Source organism: Pygocentrus nattereri, chromosome 11 (assembly GCF_015220715.1).
Source record: "Pygocentrus nattereri isolate fPygNat1 chromosome 11, fPygNat1.pri, whole genome shotgun sequence".
NCBI lineage: Eukaryota > Metazoa > Chordata > Actinopteri > Characiformes > Serrasalmidae > Pygocentrus > Pygocentrus nattereri.
In genome coordinates this window covers 2300995-2312317 of record NC_051221.1, presented here as the reverse complement: position 1 = coordinate 2312317, position 11323 = coordinate 2300995, and the positions used below count along the sequence as shown (strand labels likewise).

The 11323-nt window shown below is 40.1% G+C and overlaps 1 long non-coding RNA gene and 2 gene segments (V, D, J or C); 1 reads left to right on the top strand and 2 right to left on the bottom strand.

Moving 5' to 3' along the window:
• Positions 1 to 2306: 2306 nt before the first annotated feature.
• Positions 2307 to 4238, top strand: LOC108416422. The segment is given in 4 exon segments: positions 2307 to 2343; positions 2449 to 2458; positions 2609 to 2688; positions 3783 to 4238. Coding segments are annotated over 4 exon segments (450 nt in total).
• Positions 4239 to 6478: 2240 nt separating this feature from the next.
• LOC119264387 lies at positions 6479 to 8203 on the bottom strand. Its single transcript, XR_005130996.1, has 2 exons — positions 8100 to 8203; positions 6479 to 7146 (listed from the first exon to the last, which is right to left on the bottom strand). It is a non-coding gene; the product is annotated as an uncharacterized LOC119264387 (long non-coding RNA).
• Positions 8204 to 8324: 121 nt separating this feature from the next.
• LOC119264326 lies at positions 8325 to 8988 on the bottom strand. The segment is given in 3 exon segments: positions 8325 to 8350; positions 8486 to 8815; positions 8925 to 8988. Coding segments are annotated over 3 exon segments (405 nt in total).
• Between the last annotated feature and the right edge of the window lie 2335 nt (positions 8989 to 11323).

Genomic DNA, 11323 nt, shown 5'->3' with positions numbered 1-11323 from the left:
TAATACTTTCATTTCCACTCAGGTAGAGTAATCTACTTTTTACTGAGTTATTCATATTTACTTCATGATTTATGTGTTAAATTCCATTTTATCTCATTGGTGATATCTGTACTGCTTTGTGATCGGTCACATCTGTTTGAAGTCAGAGTCCATGGTGGGTCACTCTGTCTAACAGCACAGCACCTGATATTGACCACTGTTTCCATCAGGTCCAGTTAGACTCCTGGGAAGTTCTGCACTGTAGGAACACAGAACAACAGTGTAAGTCGTGTAGTGTGAAAGGTGTTGGGAGTGAAAGAGCAGCTTCAAATCAGACTCCAGTGAAAGTGTTGATACTTCAGGGAAATCATGACTAAAGTACTATGAAAAGTACAATTTTAGAGATTATTTTCTCCAAAAGATCCCAGAAAGGTGTTACTAAATAAACTTCTTATGCATTTTGTGGTAAAATAAAATGCTAATGCCCCAAAATGAGAGGTGTGAGCAGCAGCAGACCAGCCCAATAATGATTAATGCAGAAACCCTCTACATCACTCTGTGAGAGGCTTTAGTTTATCTTATCAACAGCTCTGGCGATGCTAGAGCCCATAAGGGGTTTGTAATGTTATGTTAGCACCAAGCTAACAGTGGTGCATGTTAATATTATATGGAACATCTTCCTTAAACAGACCTTCCAAGCTTATAACAGACATTCTGTCTACATATTTTAACTGTGTTTCTGTTTTACAGGGACTTCTTCAGTAAAGATCTGACCTGAACCTGTATCTCTGTAATGTTATTGGAGGAGCCTGTTATCACTTCTGTTCAGTTTCAGTGACGTAGTTTCATGTTCCAGACCTACAGTGATGGTATTTTTATCATTCCTGTAACTAACTTTGATTATTTGATTAAAAAAGGAATTTGTAGTTTTAAATGAATTCTATATTTTGAATAAAATAAATATAAATAGTTCATTATTTTGCTATTTTGGAAAGGCTTTTGACGGCATTTGACCTACACAAGCAGAGAATAAATGAATTTATGTAACTGATGTTTACAGTGACAGATTATGTGTATAAAAATTAAAATCTTTTAAACCGGAATGTTTTTTAAAAGAATGCAGTCTTTTAACTGGACCTTGGCTGAGCAGCTGGACAGATAATAATTCCATTATGAATTCATCCGATTTAAGTGTAACTGCTTAGTACTCACCCTGTAAAGATCATCTCCTACTAAAAGCTGACGAGTCTGAGTTTGTTGAAGGACTTCTTCAGGGACTCCCTCTTTCTCAGGACTGAGAGAAACATCCATTTCATAATCTGTCCAGATCGTTATAATAAACTTTAGAATAAATGAGACTGGAGCTGAACTCTACAGCTAGTTCCAGACCTGTGGAGATCAGGAAATAAACCCCTAAAATCACAAAGCATTTCCAGTCTAATGAACAGAAGAACAAACTCCATCTAAAGTCCTGATTTCCACAGAGTGTGTTATTGTGTGTGTCCATCCTCCCCCTCAGCACCTGCAGTAGAGTCCAGCTGCAGCAGTGCAGTCTCTGTGCAGCTGGACCGAGGGGGGTTTTTGTACACCTACTAAACACTGTGTGAACACACCACCACTGTGATAACTCTGACAGTAATAATCTCCTGCATCTTCAGTCTGGACATTACTGATGGTCAGAGTGAAGTCAGATCCAGATCCACTGCCACTGAAACGAGCTGGAATGCCTGATTCTAAATGATTTACATATTTAATCAGGAGTTTAGGAGCTTCTCCAGGTTTCTGCTGATACCAGGCTAAACAGTCATACGACACACCACTGGGTCCACAGTCATTATAAACAGCGCTGCTGAACTTACAGTTGATATTCACAGTTTCTTGTGAAGAAACTGCAGAAACAATTTTCACAGCAGGAGTCTGAGTCACTGTGACCTGACCACTGGATCCTAGAAAAAAAAAGAAAAGAGAGAAAAAAAACATAATTAGATAGGATTACCACAAAAGTGTGACTCAAATTTTTGCGTTACCTTGACATTTTTACCTTGAGTCCAGAGGGTGAGCGTCCAGATGAAGATGGAGACCAAAGTCATGGTTGCTGTGGGTGAAGTTTGTGGGGCAGCAGCTCTCAGTCATGAAGTGTTAAACTCACAGGACTATAAACACTAGCAGAGCACTGAAGCATGGGCTGATCATGCAAAGTGGAGCCTCTATGGAAATCATCTTTCTACCAACACTGAGTAAAGATGATCATATTTATCTGATCTTGTCTGATCAGACGTTTCTGCTCAGGGTGGAATCTGATGTTTAAAGTGCTGCTTTTTATAGAGATGTGGGGAAATGAAATCTCTTCTGATTCCCACCAGAGTTTTCTGAAAGAAGACAGAATGATTTGAGCGTTATACGACATTTCACTCCCCCAGATGATCCTTAAGGCATTAAGTGGACAGGAAAAATAAGGGGGTCTCGGAGGTTTGTGGAGGTCAGTAGTGGAGACTATTGCTGGGAGCTACTTCAGCTCAGCCAGGCTTGTCTAATTCTAGAGAGATTAGAAGTGAAATATCCCCTTTAATGTCCAGCAGAGGGCGCTCTCTTATTGTGCAGATCTAACTGTCTCTGCCTTTCATTTGAGGGTCTCTGCAGCTACGACTGCCACCCAGTCTGTCTGGATCAGGGCTGGAGAACTTTCTGGTGGAGGAAACAATGAAAACAGTAAGAACCTTTTCATCTAAAACTTTTAGAAGAACTTTTATCTAGAACATTTTCTACCAATTTAAAACTGTATATTTAGTGTTTAGGAAGTTCAGTTTGTCTGCTGTGTAAATTCTAAAGGACCAAGCGAGTCCTCAGTTTAGATATTTCACTGCTTATAAAATAATCCTTGTTGGGAATAAAAGGCAGAACGTGTGCAGATCTACAGTGTGTAGTTTAGTCCATTATTAGATGATTGTAGAACCCATTAATATTGTACTATAGGTCAGAAATAGTGCGTGTAGAGGCTGAAGAGAGCGGCGTGTTTAGAGCAGGAGGTTTTTGTACAGCCAGTAAACCAGTTTGTATCACTGTGGAGGACTTTTGGTGGAGGAACCAAACTGTCAGTTGGAAGTAAGTCCACTTTTCCTCCTTATTCAAAAGGAATGTTTTATTAAAATGATCATGGATCAACAGTACAGACGTACTTGATGTTCTTCTAAATCAGTTCTGATCCAAATTTGAATGTATTTCATTAGAACTTGGCTGAAGTGTGGCGAGCATGGAGCTTTAGGCTTTACCACGAGCTCCTGTTTCTGAACTGGATTTCTTTTCTTTAAAACACTAATATTTCCTAAAGGTTTCCTGTGAAGTGTTCAGTAATGACATTTCTTTAAAAAGATCAGATGTAGAGCTGGATTGTAGTGTCAGTGTTGGGCTCCATTACAGCAGTTCTGTCTCCATCTGGAAGCCACAATGTGGAGGTTATTATGAGCAGCGTTTTCTACTCTAAAGCTTTGAAGCCATAGTACATGGAGACTGCAGCTCCATTTATTTAGGGATTATTTATTGTTTTGGAGGAAATAAAATCATGTTCCATTTCAAATTTCCCATCACAGGATGTGCAGAGTGTCCGAGTTTTACTGAGTGAAATTCAGTAATATTTTCTAATGAAAATGGAAATGAAGTGCAGCTATGAATGTGATTGGAAATATGAGTTTGTGTGTGAAACGGTTGAGTTTAAGGTTGTAATTAGAGTTTGGTTTTTAATGCATCACTGAACTCAGTTGTGCTCTGTTAGAAATAAGGGAAATGAAACTGTGTGTGTGTCCTAGGTGTGGCCGCGCCCACCCTCACGGTCCTGCCCCCCTCCAGCGTGGAGCTGCAGCAGGGGAAGGCCACACTCGTGTGTTTGGCCAACAAGGGCTTCCCCTCAGACTGGAGGCTGAGCTGGAAGGTGGACGGGAGCAGCTGGAGCTCGGGGGTTAGCCAGAGCCCCGGGCTTCTGCAGAAGAACGACGGCCTCTACAGCTGGAGCAGCACCCTGACCCTCCAGGAGGACCAGTGGCTAAAGAAGACAGTGACCTGTGAGGCCACCAAGGACTCCCAGCCTCCTGTCAGCCAAACCCTGAGGAGAGAGCAATGCACTGGGCAGTGAGCGTCCACGCGTGTGTTGGAGCTGCTAGAGCTCCTCTTGATCTTCAGTGAGCTCAAACATGGCTCTGCTTAATGCTCTGATCTTCATCTCATCACTTCATCATCACAATAAAGAGCTTCAGTATTAATATCTACAGTCTTTCATTGTTTATTATGTTATTTTCTTTATACTCAACCAGCAACAATAAACATGTAAACATTTCTTTGATGTTTAATTCACTGGAAATAAATAAATCTGTTCATTTCTCTTGTAAAAATAAAGCATTTAGATCAGAAACACTTCAGTGTCATGTCTCCAATTTTTAGGATTTACTGTAATAAAATGCTTTAATTGACAATGATGTGTTTTTTCTCTGACTAGAAATGTCTCTAAATAGAGCCTTTATAGGAATTCATCAGTTTTAAAACAAATAAATAAACTAAAAGAACAAAAGAAATAAATAATTAAATAAATATCTAAGTATTTCAGTAATATATCAGTAAATGATGGAGTTCCATGTCTAGTGATGAAACTCCAATCAAAATATCTTAAATAATTATTAACATTTATATAATTTAATGAATCTGCCAGCAGCTTTCATTAATCTGAGCGCACTGATACGTTACACTGACTCACACGATCAGATGTTTATTAATCTATTTATTCATTCAGAATGTGTTTATTATTGTCACTCATTCATTAAAGTGAGCTGCTGTGTCCTGAGGGTTCATTTAATTCTGCACAATAAAATTAACACAGTAAACTGATGAAAATAAAGCAGCTCACAGTTCATAACAGCACTGGTCTTTTAATGTTAACACTACATCACTGATTACTCCATTTTTAATTATTTAAATATTCATTAAACTTTGAATTTTTTAATTTTTACTAATCAATGAATCATTTAGCAGTTAGTGACTGTGCTCACTGATAACTGATAGTCCAGTTTGTTCTTAGTTCATAGCTCATCTGTTAATAACTGGTGCTTATTAAACTGTAATAAACTGATGAGTGTGTTGACTCACATAAAGAAGTCACTCGTTCATACACAGTCAGAAAGAAAAGGTACGACACTGGGACTGGGGCAGTACCCCTCTTGTCACTGTGGTGGTACCCTCAGGGGTACATCTCAGTACCTTTAGCCAGGGAACATAACGGAACCATAATCCACTGAAATTGTTGGACTGACTGATTCACCCCACTGCTCTCTCTCTCTCTCTCTCTCTCTCTCTCTGTCTCTCTCTCTGTCTCTCTCTCTCTCTCTCTCTCTCTCTCTCTCTCTCTCTCTGTCTCTCTCTCTGTCTCTCTCTCTCTCTCTCTCTCTCTCTCTCTGTCTCTCTCTCTCTCTCTCTCTCTCTCTCTCTGTCTCTCTCTCTGTCTCTCTCTCTCTCTCTCTGTCTCTCTCTCTGTCTCTCTGTCTCTCTCTCTCTCTCTCTCTGTCTCTCTGTCTCTCTCTCTCTCTCTCTCTCTGTCTCTCTGTCTCTCTCTCTCTCTGTCTCTCTCTCTCTCTCTCTCTCTCTCTCTCTCTCTCTCTCTCTCTCTCTCTCTCTCTCTCTCTCTCTGTCTGACTGTTTACTGCTTAAAACTGCTTGTTTGTGTTCAGCTGGGTGGGCTGTGGGGGGCTGGTTTCACTTCTTCCTTTAGTGCTGCTGATGACCATCAGTGTGTCAGTCAAATAATAACCTGTTTTATTTCTACAGCACCTTTATTAAACTCAAAGCAGGTAACAGTGAAACAGAACGAGTGCAGAAACAAACAGAAAGAGCTCTAACATACAGGAGAAAAGCATCAGCTCCATCTGAATGAACATGTAAAGGGAGGTAAAGCACTGAGTGAACAGGGGGGTTTGAGTTGTGTGTTAAAGACAGAGATAGAGGGGAGTTCCAGAGGTTTGGAGCTGTTCCACTAAATTCTCTCCCACTGACTGAGGACAGTCTGATTCACTCTAATCAGACCAGCTCCACAAGACCTGAGTGTCCGGGCTGGCGTGTAGAGATGGAGGAGGTCAGTAAGGTATGAAGGTCAAGGCCATGTATGTCTGTGAAGGTCATGAGCAGCAGCCTGTATTGACCACACAAAGGGGCAGATAAGCAGTGCAGGTTATGGAGAGCAGGTGTGATGAGGGCAGAGTGCTTAGTGTGAGTGAGGACTCCAGCTGCTGAGTTCTGAACAGACTGGTATTTAGGGAGGAGTTTAACTGGGAGTCCACTAAGAAGGTCATTACAGTAATGAAGGTGGAACTGATAAAGATCTAATCTACATTTCTGCAGCACTGCTGATAATCATGGGGCGGAGTCTGGAGATATGAGGAAGGTGGTAGAAGACAGTCTGGATCAGTGAGATAATATGGGATTCAGAAGTGAGTGAGGAATCAAATATGACACCATGATCATGAAGAGTTTGTGAGGGTTTTATCTGATCTCATCAATATCAACATACTTTCAGAGAGGGAGGTGATACAAGTATTAGGGTAATAATTAGAACATCAGTTTTATTTGTGTTGAATTTAAGTAAATTAGAGCTTAACCAAATCTTAACATCACAGATACAGGTAGTTAGAAAGGGAGTTAACATAGATTTGGATATCAGAAATGTAACAATGAACACATAATCCATGAATATGACTGTTGGACTGCATATAAACTATAAAGACAGGGGGGCCCATAACAGAACCCTGGGGAACACCCGGAGCATCAGGAGCAGTGGGGGATTTGTGTTGCTGTATAGTGAAGTGCAGAGATGAATATTAACTAGTTATATTTCCTCAACAGTTCCATGTACTAAAATACAGGTGATTTGTTTTCTCCTGACTGTTTTCAAATTATAATACTTTCATTTCCACTCAAGTAGAGTAATCTACTTTTTACTGAGTTATTCATATTTACTTCATGATTTATGTGTTAAATTCCATTTTATCTCATTGGTGATCTCTGTACTGCTTTGTGATCGGTCACATCTCTTTGAAGTCAGAGTCCATGGTGGGTCACTCTGTCTAACAGCACAGCACCTGATATTGACCACTGTTTCCATCAGGTCCAGTTAGACTCCTGGGAAGTTCTGCACTGTAGGAACACAGAACAACAGTGTAAGTCGTGTAGTGTGAAAGGTGTTGAGAGAGAAAGAGCAGCTTCAAATCAGACTCCAGTGAAAGTGTTGATACTTCAGTGAAATAATGACTAAAGTACTATGAAAAGTACAATTTTAGAGATTATTTTCTCCAAAAGATCCCAGAAAGGTGTTACTAAATAAACTTCTTATGCATTTTGTGGTAAAATAAATTGCTAATGCCCCAAAATGAGAGGTGTGAGCAGCAGCAGACCAGCCCAATAATGATTAATGCAGAAACCCTCTACATCACTCTGTGAGAGGCTTTAGTTTATCTTATCAACAGCTCTGGCGATGCTAGTGCCCATAAGGGGTTTGTAATGTTATGTTAGCACCAAGCTAACAGTGGTGCATGTTAATATTATATGGAACATCTTCCTTAAACAGACCTTCCAAGCTTATAACAGACATTCTGTCTACATATTTTAACTGTGTTTCTGTTTTACAGGGACTTCTTCAGTAAAGATCTGACCTGAACCTGTATCTCTGTAATGTTATTGGAGGAGCCTGTTATCACTTCTGTTCAGTTTCAGTGACGTAGTTTCATGTTCCAGACCTACAGTGATGGTATTTTTATTATTCCTGTAACTAACTTTGATTATTTGATTAAAAAAGGAATTTGTAGTTTTAAATGAATTCTATATTTTGAATAAAATAAATATAAATTGTTCACTTTTTTGCTATTTTGGAAAGGCTTTTGACGGCATTTGACCTACACAAGCAGAGAATGAATGAATTTATGTAACTGATGTTTACAGTGACAGTTTATGTGTATAAAAATTAAAATCTTTTAAACCTGAATGTTTTTTAAAAGAATGCAGTCTTTTAACTGTATCTTGGCTGACCAGCTTGACAGATAATAATTCCATTATGAATTCCTCCGATTTACGTGTAACTGCTTAGTAGTCACCCTGTAAAGATCATCTCCTACTAAAAGCTGATGAGTCTGAGTTTGTTGAAGGACTTCTTCAGGGACTCCCTCTTTCTCAGGACTGAGAGAAACATCCATTTCATAATCTGTCCAGATCCTTATAATAAACTTTAGATTAAATGAGACTGGAGCTGAACTCTACAGCTAGTTCCAGACCTGTGGAGATCAGGAAATAAACCCCTAAAATCACAAAGCATTTCCAGTCTAATGAACAGAAGAACAAACTCCATCTAAAGTCCAGATTTACACAGAGTGTGTTATTGTGTGTGTCCATCCTCCCCCTCAGCACCTGCAGTAGAGTCCAGCTGCAGCAGTGCAGTCTCTGTGCAGCTGGACTGAGGGGGGTTTTTGTACGCCTACTAAACACTGTGGGAACACGTAGCCACTGATATAATGATAACTCTGACAGTAATAATCTCCTGCATCTTCAGTCTGGACATTACTGATGGTCAGAGTGAAGTCAGATCCAGATCCACTGCCACTGAAACGATCTGGAACACCTGACTGTCTACTGGTAGCGTAGTAGATCAGGAGTTTAGGAGCTTCTCCAGGTTTCTGCTGATACCAGGCTAAACAGGGACTACCTGAACAAGTTCCTACTGAAGGGCTGGTTCTACAGCTGATGGTAACTGATTCTCCTGGAGAAACAGTTTTCACTGCAGGAGTCTGAGTCACAGTCACCTGACCACTGGATCCTGAGAAAAAATATCATTTTAAACTCTTCAAAATAAAGAATTAGTAGAATATATAGAGAAATATTAATCTACAGAAATTAGTTTACACAAAGGTCAATGAGTGAGTTACCTTTAGTCCAGAGGGTGAGCGTCCAGATGAAGATGGAGACCAAAGTCATGGTTGCTGTGGGTGAAGTTTGTGGGGCAGCAGCTCTCAGTCATGAAGTGTTAAACTCACAGGACTATAAACACTAGCAGAGCACTGAAGCATGGGCTGATCATGCAAAGTGGAGCCTCTATGGAAATCATCTTTCTTGAAATATGAATGAATGAAATATTCCCTTAAACTAATAATTATATTTCTCCCTGTCTGGTCATCGTACTGTAACTGTAATATCAGCAAGTCTTTATTCATGTTATTCATATTATTCATAAATATCATGTTTCTGATTCAGAGACTCTAAAATCTCCAGAATCTAACAGCCACTTTCATTGACCTGAACACACTGATACACCGTTTCACAGGAGGCTTGTTGATTGACACTGAAGGTGCATCAGAAAACTGAGTCATTAATCTTCATTAAATCTGATTAGTTCAGCTGCTCAGTTACACAGACGCTTCCCCGTGTACTGGAGTTAAAGTCGACACCCCCAAGGTAAAATATTCCTCCAGTAAAAGTAGATGTTCCTCCCTTTAGACCTCCACTTGAGTAAAAGTACTAAAGTATTTCCCTTCAAATGTACTTAAGTATAAAGTAAAAGTACTAAAAGAGTAATTCTGGCTCTGATGTCCTGTTATCATTTTTATAACCAGACTGGCTTCATGAACTCATTTCAGGTGAAAGTCCTCCAGCGTCTCTCTTGGTAAACCAGTCTTTTAATAGAACGTCATTAATTAGTGACGCTGACGTCTATTAAAATGATCAGAAGCACAAAACACTGAAGGTAAACAGTTTCCATCAGGGAGAACCGAGTGGCTCTGAAATCACTTTTTACACACAAGCAAAGTTTCAGTTTCAGATTTATTTACAACTTAGTTCCAAGTTTAAGTTGAATAAAAACTGGCTTTAAACTCAGGATCACAGATGAGCTCCTTTACTATGTTGATCTGTAGGCGTCTGTTCATAAACATAAACCAGCCCAAACTCATTTACTATAAAATGAAATGGTGTTTGTAGAAATTCAGAAAAAAGCCGCGTCAGTCTCGACTGCATATGTGGACATATTTCTATATTGAGCTCTATTTACACAAAGTTAGGTTAGTTCATCATTTATGTTGAACAGACTCTCCCAAAGTTTTACACTGCTGCGCTGACGTTGAACCGCGTGCTGCACTGGGTTGGTATGACCAACAGGTCAAAACCAGCTCTAAACAAAGTGACCGCTGGGCCCTGATTGGTGCTCTGGCTTTGCGCTTCTTTCGTTTTGACATGTGACGTTTTTATACACACAGAAACCAAAAGGAACGACAGATTTCTCAAAATGTAGGAGGAGAAAGTCGGATATTAGACTCTGAAATGTAGTGGAGTGAAAGGAGAAAGTCGACCAGAACGGAGAAACTTCAGTACAGATACACCAAAAATACTAAAGTACAGAAACTAATTACATTTACTCAGTTACTGTCCACCACTGTTGAGCTCTAATAGCTCTGTACTTTACTCCTTTTAAACGCTGTATTGGAGAATAATGTGCCTGGACTCTTCTGAGAGTCGCAGGTTCAGGAGAAACTCTTTTAATGCATATTTAATAAACCTGATATAAATATTCTATTTTGATATAAATTCCACTTCTACACTTCATAATGAAAGCTGTTCTGATCGTCAGTGAACATCAGAGGCTTCATGCTGTTACACTGGGCTTTCACAGGCCAACTCCAGCTTTCTGTGAATCTATTCTGTCTATTAATGACGTTTAAAGGACTCAGCTGTTCCGCTTCCCCAGGTTCTGCTGGTTCTCTCTACCCCTCCTGCCCCTCTCCCCTCCTCTATTCCCCTGCATTCTTCCAAGGTAGGAGAGGAGCAGGAGAAAGAGAGGGGAGGACAGGAGCAGTAGCATAAGTTTCTGGACGCAGTCAGAGTGAAGAACACAGCAGGGCAGGAACCGTACAGTATGTAAATGTAATGTATGGACTTGTTCTGCATGTATATCTAGTTCATAATCCACCCAGACACACACAGCTGCAGCTATTTCAGCTCTAGATGGTAACAAGATCCAGATGTGGAGGAAAAAAGTGGTCACCAGTCCTGTTCTTGGAGAGAGACCTTCCTGGAGAGTTCACCTCCACACAGTCATTTAATGTCCATTTAATTAGTCAGATCAGGTGCGCTGGATTTGGGCTGGAGCTGAGTTCTGCAGGAAGGTGGATCTCCAGCAGCAGAGCTGGTGAACGTAGATTTGAGGGACTCTGTATAAATAATGAAATCATTGTTACCTGAGTTTGCTAATGTTAGGTAGATTAACTTTAGGAGGATCAGTCAGTAAAGACAGCAGATTACTGCAGGGTGTTTTGGTGCTGACTGTGCTAAATCT